This window comes from Gigantopelta aegis, chromosome 6 (genome assembly GCF_016097555.1).
Source record: "Gigantopelta aegis isolate Gae_Host chromosome 6, Gae_host_genome, whole genome shotgun sequence".
Classification (NCBI taxonomy): domain Eukaryota; kingdom Metazoa; phylum Mollusca; class Gastropoda; order Neomphalida; family Peltospiridae; genus Gigantopelta; species Gigantopelta aegis.
The window spans coordinates 49,527,054-49,542,985 of NC_054704.1; the positions used below are offsets into that span (position 1 = coordinate 49,527,054).

The window sequence follows — 15,932 nt, forward strand, 5'->3', positions numbered from 1 at the left end:
ACATTAATTGTTGGAAACCAAATCTAACTATTGCATCACCTTAACTGAACCATGATGGAGTGAAATCCATGTCACACCTCTCAGCAATTTTAGTTTTTTGAATTATGGACCATTGCCATAATTCAATTATTTTTACAAAATGTCATTAATAAATGGAGTATGGTGGTTATGTAAATGGTTGAATAAAGTACATTTAGGGACAAATCAAATTATTTTTGTTCGGGTAATACTTTGTTAGACCATTAAATAGCTCAGTGGTCTGTGACAATATGCCTTTAAACTACCAGTATGTACTCTGAAAAGACAGTCCAGATAGCTGCGCCCAGTACAGCATGTTTGAATGTTAACTGGATACATGCACAAACAAACAAACAAACAAACAAACAAAAATAATAATAATAAAAATGAAATGAACTATATAATATTATATTTTAAAAAAAGTTTGTTTTGTTTAATGACACCACTGGAGCACACTACAGCTCTCCGAACAGTTCACGCCATATTTACTAATACTGCTGCAGTCTATAAAACAATAGTCAGATTGGAATCATAATATCTGTCATTCTGTTCAAGTTACGTTGTGTTTTTATTACATATATCACGGGGTCACCGCTTCTATTGTTGGATAAAGTGCAACACAAATGTTGCCTAAGTTAATGAAAGTTTGTTTTGTTTAACAACACGACTAGAGGACATAGATTAATTAGTCATCGGCTATTGGATGTCAAACATTTGGTAATTTTGACATAGTATTAGAGGAAACCTGCTACATTTTTTCATTAGTAGCAAGAGATCTTTTATACAAAGGGGTAGGACATAGCCCAGTGGTAAAGCGCTCACTTAATGCGTGGTTGGTCTGGGATCGATCCCCATCAGTGGTCCCATTGGGCTATTTCTCGTTCCAGCTAGTGCACCACGACTGGTATATATTCGGATTCTTCGACAGTTGCATCCATAACATGTTCATCTCAACAACAAATTGTTTTTTAAAAATTCTTTTCACTTGCATTTTAATGTAAAAGTTGATGTCATCATTGCTGCCAATGTCGGAAAAGTAATACATATAGATTTTACTTTGAAAATGGGAGCAGGCATTTATCTTTGGGGCTGGTTAGGATGAAAATACATGGCCTTGGTAGTAGACTAAACAGCTACAAATCCAAGAATAAAATGAATGATTTTGTAAAAGATACAACCTGGATTAATGCATTTTTTTAAAAACATGTTAAGAATATCACATAGATCAATGGATGCAGGATAATGGTCCTTAACATCTCCAACAACTGTCCTACCCAATTCATCTTTACTTTCCACCCTGCTAGTGGACAGTATCGAAACTGCATTCGCAAATGGGTGAACATTTGTTCTAGTCACATCAGCAGGCAAGGTAGTGTTGAATCAGAGAATCGGAATGTGTTTAAGCCGATGTTCTTGCTTTTGTGTAACTGTGAGGAATACATTCCCTGTATCAAAGCAAATTTTTCGATACATGCCCTTTGTTCTTACACCGTGTCACTGCTAGCATCACCACCTATTTATATGCACGTTTCTGGAACATATCTTCCTTATCAATTCATATAGGATCATCAAACTGTGCATTAAAGTACAGTTTGGGATGGCAGTATATTGCATACCATAACTAGGTCACCACATCCTACTTTTCACTAATTACTGCACAGTAAAGGAAATCCTTGTCCGGTTCACATCATCCTTAGTTATCAATTCATATACGATCATCTAACTTAGGAATGGCGGTTTGATGCATACCATAACTAGGTCACCACCTCCTACTTTTGACAGGCATATCATGTACTTCACCAGTACTCTTGTTAGGGTTTTTTTGTCATTCAAGTCACAGCTTGTCTCTCCACTATCTGTATGAGTTCATCATCGTGTACAGTCTTTTCTCAGTGAATCCTTTCTCTCCCATGTGAACCAAGTCTTCACTAGAACAGTGATCCTGTCTTAAATATCCAAACTAGTGTCTAGTCCCCACAAGCTTGATCTTACCATTATCAGCAATCAAAGTGATTTTAAATACATGTACGTTTTGGTCTTAACAAAACAGTATTATGGTCCCAACAAGCTTGTTCTTGCCATTATCAGCAACCCAAGTGATTTCAAATACATGTTTTATGTTTTGGACTTAATAAAACAGTATTATTGTTTCAATCATTAAAGAAAGACAAAACCATATCAGTCACATTTTCTGTATGTTCATTTAAAACTTGCAATTAGTAGCTGCCATAACCTGATAAAACATGTATGTTCTTCTGTACATGACTGCTGCCTGGCATTCCATCTTTACCATGTAATACAAATGTTAACAGTGATTACATCTCTGCTGAGATCCATGTGAATGACACCTTGCTCCCAACAACATAACAGACACTATTTGTAAAAAGAAATCTTCAATGAAATGATCTGGATTACAGAATTCTTCATGTTCCCCAGCCATAATTTAGCAATGGATTACTGACATTTTATATTCCAGCATCTGATGAGATGATTCAAGAAAAATTATCTTTTTATGCATCGTTGCAGGAAAGGCAGATTCTGGTGCTTTGTTATTGTAAAATGTACGATATATTCACTGTCAAACGGAACGTGTGTGTTTGGTCTGCACATAATGATAAAATCGATAGTGATCCACCAGGCAAAATGGTGATGATCCTAATAACATGTGCATGAGATAAAACTGAACTTGATCCACCAAACACAGAGTGATGGTCTTAACATAGAATATATATCAACCACAGTTTCCATTGGCCCGAGCAGTAAACAATTCAAGAGCCATATTGCGGCCATACTTCTAGGCCAGAGTAAATATACTAGATGATGCAAATGGGGATATATACTTCTGGATCCGAGACAATAAAAAGAGTACTGCTAATATATTTTCAGGTCAGATAGGGATATACTTTCAAGTTACAAATAACACAAGATGCTGGTAATGGAGAAATTGTTCCAAGTTAGGACCAAAAGGCTGTGGTAATTATATTATACCTTCAGAACACAATTGATAGATAAGCTGGTGCTAATGGGGATTTACTTGTTAGTCAGTATCTATCCACAAGATACTGATAACAGGGATATAGTCTGTAGTCGAGAACAAGATGCTGGTAATGGGGACATCCTTCTAGGTGATGAACTATACGAGAGATACTCATTGGGATGATGTCTTTAGTCGTGAACAGGACACAAGAAGCTGGCAATGGGGACATCCTTCTAGGTGATGAACTATACGAGAGATACTCATTGGGATGATGTCTTTAGTCGTGAACAATACACAAGAAGCTGGCATTGGGGACATCCTTCTAGGTGATGAACTATACGAGAGATACTCATTGGGATGATGTCTTTAGTCGTGAACAGGCAATGGGGACATCCTTCTAGGTGATGAACTATATGAGAGATACTCATTGGGATGATGTCTTTAGTCGTGAACAGGACACAAGAAGCTGGCAGTGGGGACATCCTTCTAGGTGATGAACTATATGAGAGATACTCATTGGGATGATGTCTTTAGTCGTGAACAGGACACAAGATGTTGGTAATGGGGATACACGTCTGGTCAGGAACGATACACGAGGCGCTGGTAATGTGGATAAACCTCAGTGTCGGGGATGTGCAAAGAGAATTCTAAAGTCACCAGACAAGCAAACTCGAATGATAACAGTTCTTTTCTGTGCAGACGAAATGTATCTTCAATTTGCTGAAAAATACAATATAATACCTTTTTAATTATATATATAATTATTATTAGTAGTAGTATTTTTTACTTAATATAAATTTAAAACTATGTTTATTGTAGTACTCAAGATTTGTGACAGTGAAACCCCTCTAAACCGAACATTAATGGGACCCTTAAAAAGTCTGGGTTTAAAAAAGGATGGAAATGGTTTATTTAACGACACATTCAACACATTTTATTTACAGTTATATGGCGTCAGACATATGGTTAAGGACCACAAAGATATTGAGGGAGGCAACCCGCTGTCGCCACTTCATGGGCTACTCTTTTTGATTAGCAGCAAGGGATCTTTTATATGCACCATTGATAAAACAGGATAGCACATACCACGGCCTTTGATGTACCACTCGTGGTGCACTGGCTGGAGCGAGAAATAGCCCAATGGGCCCACCGACAGGGATTGCCGGTTTAAAGAGGTTCTGTTCTGTAATCATTTTTAAAAAAGAAAAACTTTTTTTTTTAAATTCTAGTTTACTGACCGGCCTCGGTGGCGTCGTGGTTAGGCCATCGGTCTACAGGCTGGTAGGTACTGGGTTCTGATCCCAGTCGAGGCATGGGATTTTTAATCCAGATACCGACTCCAAACCCTGAGTGAGTGCTCCGCAAGACTCAATGGGTAAGTGTAAACCACTTGCACCGACCAGTGATCCATAACTGGTTCAACAAAGGCCATGGTTTGTACTATCTTGCCTGTGGGAAGTGCAAATAAAAGATCCCTTGCTGCTAATCAGAAAGAGTAGCCCATGTAGTGGCGACAGCGGGTTTCCTCTCCAAATCTGTGTGGTCCTTAACCATATGTCTGACGCCATATAACCGTAAATAAAATGTGTTGAGTGCGTCGTTAAATAAAACATTTCTTTCTTTCTTTCTAGTTTACTGAGGGTCCAGTTTTCATGGATTTCACTGTACAGAATATATATTGCTTTTAATATATATATTTCTAATTTTATAAACTACACATCTGCTTAGTAGCTTGAAAAAATAATCAGACAGATCAGGCATAATCATTTATGAAGACAAAAGAAAAACATCAAAGATTCAATTTGTTGAATACATTAAGTAAAATCTTAATAATTTAATAATAATAAAAGTACCTCAATTAATTTGGAGAGTTCTGTACCCTTCACGTCATTGAGTTTGGCAGACAAAATAAGGCAGGCTCCTGCACACAACTTTCGATTTTGTTTGTTTATTTGTTGCTAAAACAGAACATAATATACAGTTAACAACATATGATATAACTATATCAATACCAGTAACAACTGACATGAAAAATAAAATATTCAGTCTAACCAACGTGTCCACAGCAAAGCACAAAATATTTTTTTCTAATGAATATTACTATAAATAAAATCTTGAATTTACAAGCTGCAGTCCCATGACTTCCCCACTCCGTACACATTTGTACTGCCCTTTTTAAATTCATCATCCACAATATACAACACTAAATTACCCTGAAAAAAAAACACATTCTGAGCATTTTTTTTTCAAAATTTTCTGGGAAGCATGCCTCCAAACCCCTCTACAGAGCTTGGATCAGTTGCCTTTGACAAACTCAAATTGCTCTTTTTAAAAATGTTGGAACTCCCCCCACCCCCCCCTCCAACCCATAAAAATCCCAAATCTGCCACTAAGTTATGTTGTGAGGGTTATTCAATAACCTTACCTTAATGATGAGTTTCTCAAAGAAAACGTATGCCTGAGCAACAGTCCAGATACCTGATCGACACTAAAACAAAATTAACACAACATGAAAACTATTTTATCTTAATTTCATACTGTATGGTGTGCTCTACTGTTAGCAATAATTTCAAAACAATTTTTTTGTTATATACAAAGTTACTTGATTCTCATTTGATGATGACAGTCAAAAAAGAAAGAAAAAAGATGTTGTTCATCCACAAATTACTTCAATATGCAAACTGGGATATCTGTGTAAAAGTGGGATGTCATTACAGAAAAATGGATAATAATAACAATAAAAAACCCCAAATGAAATTAGTTTTGTTTATAATTTAGGAATTGCCATATATTTGTGAATTTATCAACGGATAAACAGTCACAAATTAACACATAAATGTATATACACATACTTTTGTACTACTGAAAAGAAAGACAGTTATGAACATTGTATCATAAATTTGATTCTTTTCATATTCACTGAGTAATTCCTATTATGAATATATTTACCTTTGTTGCAATTTGCCAAAGTTCCTTCTTAAGACTGAAAATGACAAAAAAGATTAATAATTTGATACATAATTGCTTGGGAGTTTTTTCATTTCAAATGGAATGTTTTATATAATCCACCAAAATCACTTTTAGCCTGTAGGCATGAACTACATACAGTTTATATTAATAATGTTTTTTATGATATTAATATATTATTTTATAGGATCAAGAATAATAGCTTCTGGCACTCAACCTTTTGTAGATGTTTTTTCTGACACGAGTCTCAAGAAAATCAATACTTGGGAGTGAGCTTTAGCCAGCTCCAAGGATTGATTTTCTTGATACAAGTGTCAGGAAAAACATCTACAAAAGGCTGAGTGCCAGAACTATTTTCTAGTTCAATGATTCTTATAATTTTAATATAATTATTATAAAATTCACTGCATTTTATTTTTGTACTATGACGTCACTCCTTGTCTCAGCTGATATATGTTACGTCACTAAAAGAAATGCATGCACCATTACATATTACATGACGTCAAGTACTACCATTGATTGTGGAATAACGTAATGCACAGGTAGCAACCTCCTAAATGACGAGACCAATTAACCAATGAAATGGGCGTATGACCATCTAGGGGACGTGTGCTAGGCGGTTTTTCTAACACAGCTTTCTGACACCTTTCTACTGGCTGATTGAAATAGAACAGGGCTCGAACGTAACGGCGGCACTAACAGCAATTGCCGTCGTTGAGATATAAATTGCCATAGGTAGAGAGCATCACCGATGGCACTTTTGTGCCGTCGGTAAAGTTCCTCAACAATGGCGAAATGTATACACCTGGTGTACATTCTCTGCCAATATTTAACAGTTGCACATTTAAAAGATGTCTACATATAACAAGATAGCCTTTCAGTCAGGTTTATTTTCTGCAAATGACACTTTAAAAAAAAAATTGCCATAGGCAGGCTCAAAATTGCCATCGGTGGACTGTTTCACCCATGGCAATTCTTTTAAAAATTGCCGTGGGAGACAAATTCTTAAGTTCGAGCCCTGCTAGAAGTCGCAATCTGCACACCAATAGATGGGGGACATACCTTCTGAGCTTGGAAAGGGTTAACTGTATATTGGGAAACCTTTCCTTAAATTTTTCATTGAGTTCCTTTTTTAGATTAGAAGGTTTCACATAATCGATAACTGATGTCTGAAAAGAAAGTGACACCTAAGTAAAGAACAATTATATATTCATACAACACCACTACCCACCAAATCCTTAACAGATATCAACACGAAATATTCAATATCTATGCACAGATTTCACAGAAAAATCAATAGTCAATAATTTAGCCACGGTAAAAATTTATTTCACAGAAAAAATAGAAAAATGGTAACATACATTAAAACAACATGAAACTGAAAGTCCGTTTTTTTTACTTTTGACATCACTGGATTTGAGTTAACAAGTGAGCAATTAGCATACAGGTATTGAACTAAGTTGATAATGGCCATTCAAGTTACCAAATACCACATGTCACACTGAGAATGGTACTTAGTTATCCACAAAATCGTATGAATAAAAAAATAGCATCACTAAATGTTTATCAGATGGGATTTCTTCAAACATAAAATAAACCCTACACATACAAATATTAGTCCAATCAAAAAAAGTGAAATGAATGAGAAAAAATGAATGAGAAAAAAAAAATCAGTGTGTCTCTGAAGGAATTCTTAGTAGTAGTAATAATAATAATAATAACTGTAAACTTAATAAATGTGTTGTATTCTATGTCACCAACTGAAAGTAGTTCATACAGCACTAGATCCTGCAATTTTTAAACTAGAATGTTTCATCATTAAACGCTGAGAAGCAACTGTCGCAAGTCAAACTTATTCAAAACAAAATTTGAGTGAATTTCACTCACCACATATGACGAGAAGGTCATCAGAGTCCGATAGCTACCCGACTGTAGTTCTGGATCATCTAAGAGGTTAGGATCATACAGTTCAACAACGTCTTCTGGTCCTACAACGTCAACATTTTAAATATACTGATGGAAAGAAATAAAGGATCACACAGATAGCAATAAGAAATAATGACTGCATCAAAAATCTATTCATATTGTCAGAAGTTGACTGGGAACATATAGGCAGCAAAGTCGACACTACAGACATTCGATCCCGCATTACAACTTGGTATGAAATACAGACATTACTACACTAGTAGTGAATTAAATTTGGAATTTAATTTGTTGCCTTATTTCTTTCCATCAGTATATGTTTATTTGTGAATTTATAAACTATACTTTATTCAATCAAAACATGATGTGAAAATGTTACTGGTATAGGATACACATTAAAATTAGATAACCAATAAAAACATGTAGCAAATACATCAGCGATGTCATTAAAAATAGAAATAACATAGAAGGCTCTTACTATTTACCATGAATGTCATGACATAATTAGATTGACTTTCAAGCTTAAGAACAATGTGATTTCACTACATTGTCTTAAGAACTCTATAACCAACTAATATTAACCAATCAGAAACAAGCTTTAAAACACATATGATAAAGTTATTAATATGTACAAATTAGATTGTAAAAATATCAGCATGCAGTTAGGGAGGCAATTATTCCTTGAAATTTGATACCAAGGAATAGGCGGGGAATATCTACCACCTGCCACTTTACTAATCATATTCCTGTTCACTAAGTTAAGAATACAGTTACATGTATATATACACATGTAACTTTTACAGAAAAATTACCACAAAATATTTTTAAAATCTAAAACACTATGATGATTATTGTTACTATCATTATAATATGACTTAAATGTCTACAGACTTTGATAAAACCAAATGAGTATTTTATATACTAGGAAAGTAATTTGTTGTGCCCTTTTAAAAGATTTTTATTTGCCAATTAAAGCGCCTATTGTGCATACATGTTACATTTAATCAAAACAACTAAACCTTTTATTGCATGTGTAAATAAATACGTGTAAATAGGAATAGCACAGAAAGAAAAACTGTCATAAACATCTCATACTTAGAAGACCATATACAATAAATAATTTTACAAAAACAAATCTTGCACTTGTGACAAAAAACCTGAAGTTGCTGGACTGAGTTCTTTATAGATATGCACAACTAAGATTACAAGATAGATCATTACAGTATTCCATCATAAGAGACAATATCAGGGGTGGGAATTGGTGAACTGTAAAAAAGAGGAAATCTAGAGGAGTCCCGGAAAATCTTGAAATCCTAGGTTAAAATCTGTGCCATCTGAGACATTTTGGAGGAAAGGATGATTAAAATGCAAGGAAATGCAATGTTCCATGAGAGGAAAACAGCTGATCTGAGGAAAATTCCCACCCCTGAATATACATTGGTCTACTCATTTATTTACAATAACAAAAATAATCTACAAATAAAAACCCAGTGTTTCAACAGACAAATGTATACCATTTTGGAATAGCAATTGGTCATTGAGGTAGTGATTGGGAATTTTTATTCTGCAGCCATTCATGAAGATTTTTTTTTTTAAATCATTAAAACAAAATGCAACTTTAGCATAATATTTTATTATTTAGCAGACTAATTTTTTTTATATTATTAAAAATGAGCCACTGATGATACATGCCAATTGCTAACCATTAATATTATTCACGAGATGGTCCTATCCACAAATGAAGAAAACATTAATTATGGCCCGTTTACCACTTAATGGTAATGTCAGCTTATAAGTATCAAAAAGCATTCTAAGAGTGCTGCTAAAGCAATACATGTCCCCTACCAGGTTCAAAATATTTTCATATTGTCTAAGTCAAAAAGCCATAATTCGGTAAAGAAAAGACAAAAGGTAGATCCTCAGGAAAATCAAACTTGATCTGTAACTACATGATAAAGCTATATACACACCAAATTTCAGCTCATTATCTTGAGGCAGCATGAAATAAGTCTGGAAAACTATATGTGGGACAGATGGACAGACAAACAGATAGACAGATGGAGACAAAACCTATAGTCCCCTCCAGTTGGGACTGGTAAGGGACTAATATGAGTTAAAACATACTAAAAGTATAAACACTCATGTTTGAACAAAATGATATGTTAAGTAACGTACATTGTCCATTGTAACCTTTCAATTGAATGTTAACAGACTGTCTTGAATTTGTAACTACATAACAAATAGTGGATTAATCTAATCATAGATCTGGGTAATAAAAATGGTTTACAACATAAACCACTATATCAGGGTTTTTAGAATTTGTATAAAATCCACTAGCAATGGGATCAGTGATTTTTAAAATTGACTAGCCACAATTAACAATTCACTAACCTTACTTTACTTTAAGTTAATACAATTTTACTAATTGTAATTATATCACCTAAAGAGAGAGCTACAGCTTAAACACACTAAAATTGGGGGATGGGGCTGGGGGCAGGATATTCATATTTACAAAATATACTGAAATGCAGTATTTAACAACTTTTTTTTCACTAGTCATCAGGCATGACGATAGTAGTTATTTACCAGCCCAACATTGAATATCACTAGCTATGGGAGTGGGGCTACCATAGTCTAGAAGCCCTGGTTGTATCATTAACCACATTCAGGATTCAATTTAACACAATTATTTCAAATTTTGTATGGCTGTCCCTGTCAGAAAATACTAACATTTTTCACTTACAGGCAAAGTGTACTGTTGGTCATATTTTTTTCATGTGTAAGTGACATATAAGTGATCAATTAGGATTTAGTATGCAAAAGAGGTCTCTTTTAAATATGAAGCATATGTGATATACAGGTAAAGTATTAGCCATATTTAAGCAAAATGTTTGCCAAATATAAGTGAAGTGTAAGTTATTCGCTGATAATAGATTTTAACAGAATTGCTGTATATGTTATAGTTTGTCAGTGCATCAATAATAGATGAAAGGGTTTGGTAAAAATCAGAAACTGTGGTATAAGTAAAGTCTAAGTGGAAATATAAGTGAAAGTGTAAGTCCTTCACTGACATTAAATGCTGCAAGAAAAAGACATGAACCATTATATACAAAATTATTGTAGGCAAAAAGGTCCTTACTACGCTACTGCAAACATTATGGTCACCAGCAATGCAGTGAGTACAAATGTATACAGGTATTCACATTCCAAGTATGAAAAAGTAACAACATGGTAAGGATAATAATTTAAAAAGGCTTTACCATCTGACACCATGTTACAGTGGCTATAAATTCACGACAGTCTCTTTCAGAAAATTAACACTCTATTAAAAGGACATTCCTGAGTTTGCTGCAGTTTTTAAGATGTTATCGACTAACAGAGACTTTTTAACGATTGTATATATATATATATTACATATCAAATATATTGTTCTGCATAAAATATTCGTCTGTATTTTAAACATGTTTCTGATTGTTCTAATATTTGTACTATGTTAAATTTGATTTTATTTCCTAAAATATATTTTTTCGTACGTACGAAATTATTTGAAGAAAAAATCCAGTTTGGGCTTCTTACAAATATTAAGACGACCAGAAACACATTGAATATACAGACACTGATATTCTAAACAAGAAAATACATTTAATATGTAAGTGTAATCGTAGAAATATTTTATTAGTCAGAAACATCTTACAATGCAGCAGTCAGGAATGTCCCTTTAAGCAGCAAAATACAGAACAATAAATTAAGAACTCAGACCAACAGCTTTTCACAGATGATTCAGATTGTCACAAAGACCTTTGAAGAACATGAAAACTTTCTGTTGTGATTTTCTTTGTTTTTCAGAAAGAGTTACCTCTGTGGAGGGAAGAGCAAATGCTGGTTCTAGGATCATGTGAGAAACTGCGGAACAGATCCCGGCCTGGCAGATACAAACACATACACTTGTTACATCCAGCAGAGCAAATTGAAATAAACAAGAGCAGCAACTGGTCTTCTGATACAAAAAACTCAGTTTGTGGTTGAAAGAGGAAGTCAATTTGAAGAACCATCTTTTAGGTAGTACTAAACCAAATATCTTCCGGCTGGGTCAAAGTTGGAGGTGCACCCAACTTTTGATAGAGAAGTGAACACCACAAGTCCTGTGATTGGTTATAAATGTGAGTGTGTTGGTTGTAAAAAATAATAGTTTCATCTGGGTAAAAAAAATGTGCAATTTTATTTCATCTAGTACCAATGTGTCAAGTAGCCTTGTGCTTGAAACATGTATGGGGTACTTGTAAAAAAAAGTACTCGAATTTTGTGCGGAACTAGGGTAGTCATAGACGCTACCCGTTATCTCAGAAACGAGCAGCTTGACCCCCAATTTTTTCCGATTCACTTTAAGTGTGAGGGGTGGTAGTATTTATATCCATGGCGTTTATGTCGATTGATACATTGCAGGTAGGAGTTTTAGCCACATATGTTACTATTGTCATCTATGGGATTTGATTTGGTAGTATACACCCTAGAATCAAACTACAGTGGTTGGGGCAGGGGTGGTAATTTGATGAAACCTTCATTGACTGGACATCGATTCTTAACATCTTTCAAACTGCATGCTGTTTCAGTCTTTAATGCAACCTTGCATAAACACGGGCCATACTACATTCTGGAGAATCAATATCCATTCAACCTATAAAATATTTTACCTCTTAATACTAAGATCAAAATTAATTTGACAATATGGTTGTCTAAATTTAATATGAACAGAAAATAGTTTTAGCAATTTGGAGAATTCTATTTTTAAATAAATATACAGCCAAATTTATTATGCCTTAACCATAAAAGTATCAGGCTCATTAAATGTGCCAATTATGACATAATTTTTTGTGGTAAATTTATTGTGAAACATATTTACCAAACAGAATTCCATCTCGTATTTAACAATTTGGCATATGAAAGTTTAACCCATGAGTTACTTGACAGACAAATGAAGATGTTTAAAAATAATATTAGAAACTTAACTTGAGGCAAGTAATGTAGCACAACTGCAGACAGACAACACAAATGAGCATAATGGACTGGGACTAGTATTACAACTGCATTTTCCAGCCATGTATTCAACCACAAAATGAAGGGCAGGGTGTAGCCCAGTGGTAAAGCGCTTGCTTGATGCATGGTCATTCTGGGATCGACCCCTGTCGGTGGGCCAACTGGGCTATTTCTTGCTCCAGCCAGTGCACCATGAATGGTACACCACAGGCCATGGTATGTGCTATCATGTCTATTGAATGGTGAATATAAAATAGCCCTTGCTACTAATGGAAAAAATGTAGCAGGTTTCCTCTTTAAGATTACAGTAAAGTACTCTTATAACGAATAGTTAGTTCGTTATAGCAGTAGTTCGTTGTACACATTTTGTACAAGTTGGGTTTTAAAGTATAGGGATATAAAAGGGGACTTTACGATCAGTTCGTTCTATGCAGTAGTTCATTTTAAGCATGTTTGTTATATGTGTACTTTACTGTATATGTCAAAATTACCAAATTTGTGAGACCCAATAACCAATGAAATAAATATGCTCTAGTGGTGTCGTTAAACAAAAAAAACCTTTAACTTTCAACCACAAAATGAGTTATATGGAGAATCAATTTTTAAAACTTAATGTAGCAAAAGAGTGCCCAGACATTATCTTTTAACATATTTTGTTGTTGTTTTTCTGCTTAATGTAACAAAGCAACTTTTGAGAAGAGAAAAAATAAGATCAAATTAAAGCCATGCAGTTAAAATGAAATATCTGTACATGTTAATATGGTTTTACATCTACATACATGTAGGTATAGCACCATAATTAATAACAATCAAATCTGCAAAATAGAAACACTGCAAAATAGCACAGAATAACCCCGCCAATCCAAACCACCCTCCAAAAACAAATTATATATAAACATAATGATTCAGAGATTTCTATGTACTATGTATTTTTATGCAATAGAGAAGGATTTAAATAATTTTTCTGTAATTATTGGAGGGTTTTTTTGTGAAGTGTATTCTTATTTTGCAAATTTGGTATTAATAACAAGCATCCCATTATGGTCAACACTAATTTAAAAAAGTGGGTTGATTATAGACAACCGTTTTTTTTAATATGCTGATATAATTAACTGTTATATTAGATCCAACACCATAATAATAATAATGGATAGAATGAAAAGATAATCCAACACCAAATGTGCTTTGAGTCAAAAGATGTAACCTTACTGTAACTAATTTTAATATACCGGTAATCTATTTTGTTTGTAGATCTATAAAATACAGTTGATAAAGAATGTACACCATATTTTCATTTTTCACAGTTATGAACCCTTTTATATTGTGGAAATACATGTAAAAAATGTAATCCTAACACCCGAGTATGTTAAAATGAGAACATTTACACTATTTGTGACATATACAATTATAAGTGTTAGAATATTATTAAAATTTCTTTCCCATCCCTACCAATGCCATATGACTCTTATATCAAAGGCCATGCTGTCCTGTCTGTGGGGAAAAACATGTAAAAGATCCCTTGCTGCTTATGGGAAAAATGTAGCAGGTTTCCTCTAAAGACTATGAGTCAAAATTATCAAGTGTTTGACATCCAGTATCCAATGATGAATTAATCAATATGCTCTAGAGATGTTTTTGAATTTGATAAATAATTTTTATTAATAACATAGTTATTGATTACCCATAATTAAAAACTTTCATCTTTGTGATTTAATTTTTTACTACACAGAAAAAAAACATTTACAAATTTGATATGTAATATTTAAACAAATTTAACTAATGCTTTTAGTAAGCCAAAAATATTTTTTCCCCCCAAAGATTAAAAAAAAGAAGAAGATATATATGTGTACTAGTAGTTATAGCCAGCTTTTTAAATTACATTTTGCTGTAACTTGACAAAGTCATAAAAACAGCTAAGAAATGAAAATTAAAAAACAATTCTGAAAGATTTATAAAAATAGAATTACTGTGAGGGTGTTTTCATCTCTAATAAAAAAATTTTTTTATCTCAGCTCACTTCTGTGTCGGGCAAAATATTTTCTTTCTTTTTCAAAAATAAACTAACATACCAACCGATCCATTTCTAAAATAGTGGTCCAGTTACAGCAAAATCAGTTTTTAAAAGATGGCCTAACATCTAAGAGTTTTGGTTAATTTGAGAGTACAGACCTGACCCATGCTATTAGAGTTTCTATTATGGTTATTTATCTAAAGCTGACCCATGCCATCAATGTGTTTCTCGATTACTTACCTGAATATAAAGACATATCTCCACTGATGTATGAAGTAGAGTCTGAGTTCATTCTTTTTATACCTTTAGAGTTGGACGGTACAAGGAATTCCTTGTATGAGACATCCTAGTAAAAACAAATGAAAAACAAATTCTATATCAATAAGCTTAAGTCAAATTTTATATGATATAAAACAATTAACCTTTAGACTACTGGATTAATTTTTGACAAAAACAATGTTGAGTGGGTACAAGTTTATAATTTTTACTCACATATATTCACTTGAATGTTTTATAAATACATAAAATAAAGTTCATATTTGAATCGGTAAGTATTATTTTTGTTTTTTTTTCTAATTTTTATATAGTTAATGTTGATTAAAATTAGGCAAAAAATCAAAATGTCCATTATTCTCAATAACAGTGGATTTCTGGCCAGAATATTTAAAAAAAAACGAAATACGATTCATATCCCAATATTTGGTGATTTTTGTTGTTGGTAAAACGATCGCATTCATTATTAAAATAGCTGCCACAATCAGCTATCAATCCCTGAAAATGACAGCGATGTACCGCCATTGTTGTCAAGCGAAAATACTTGCCGAAAACCATTTCCACTGAAAATTAAAAATCTAAAGACACAAGAAACTGAGTTTTCAGTTTTCTGTTAATAAATAATTTTCGGTGAGCGTCATGTGCAAAACGGTGGGAAATATGAATTGGGGAATGCACTGTATACAGTGTACAGTATGTGGACTTGTGATGTTGGGCAAGATACATGTA

At 33.5% G+C, this 15,932-nt stretch overlaps 1 protein-coding gene across 1 annotated transcript in view; it reads right to left on the minus strand.

The window, feature by feature from the left end:
• Positions 1 to 811: 811 nt before the first annotated feature.
• Positions 812 to 15,932, minus strand: part of LOC121376288 (CDK5 and ABL1 enzyme substrate 1-like) — a 28,009-nt gene continuing 12,888 nt past the window's right edge. The window contains exons 6-12 of the mRNA XM_041504123.1: positions 15,171 to 15,276; positions 7,850 to 7,950; positions 7,025 to 7,131; positions 5,945 to 5,978; positions 5,421 to 5,483; positions 4,849 to 4,953; positions 812 to 3,715 (exon numbers count right to left, since the gene is read on the minus strand). Of these exons, the coding sequence (XP_041360057.1) occupies positions 3,575 to 3,715; positions 4,849 to 4,953; positions 5,421 to 5,483; positions 5,945 to 5,978; positions 7,025 to 7,131; positions 7,850 to 7,950; positions 15,171 to 15,276 (657 nt within the window). The 3' untranslated portion in view covers positions 812 to 3,574. The remainder of the gene's footprint in view (positions 3,716 to 4,848; positions 4,954 to 5,420; positions 5,484 to 5,944; positions 5,979 to 7,024; positions 7,132 to 7,849; positions 7,951 to 15,170; positions 15,277 to 15,932) is intronic.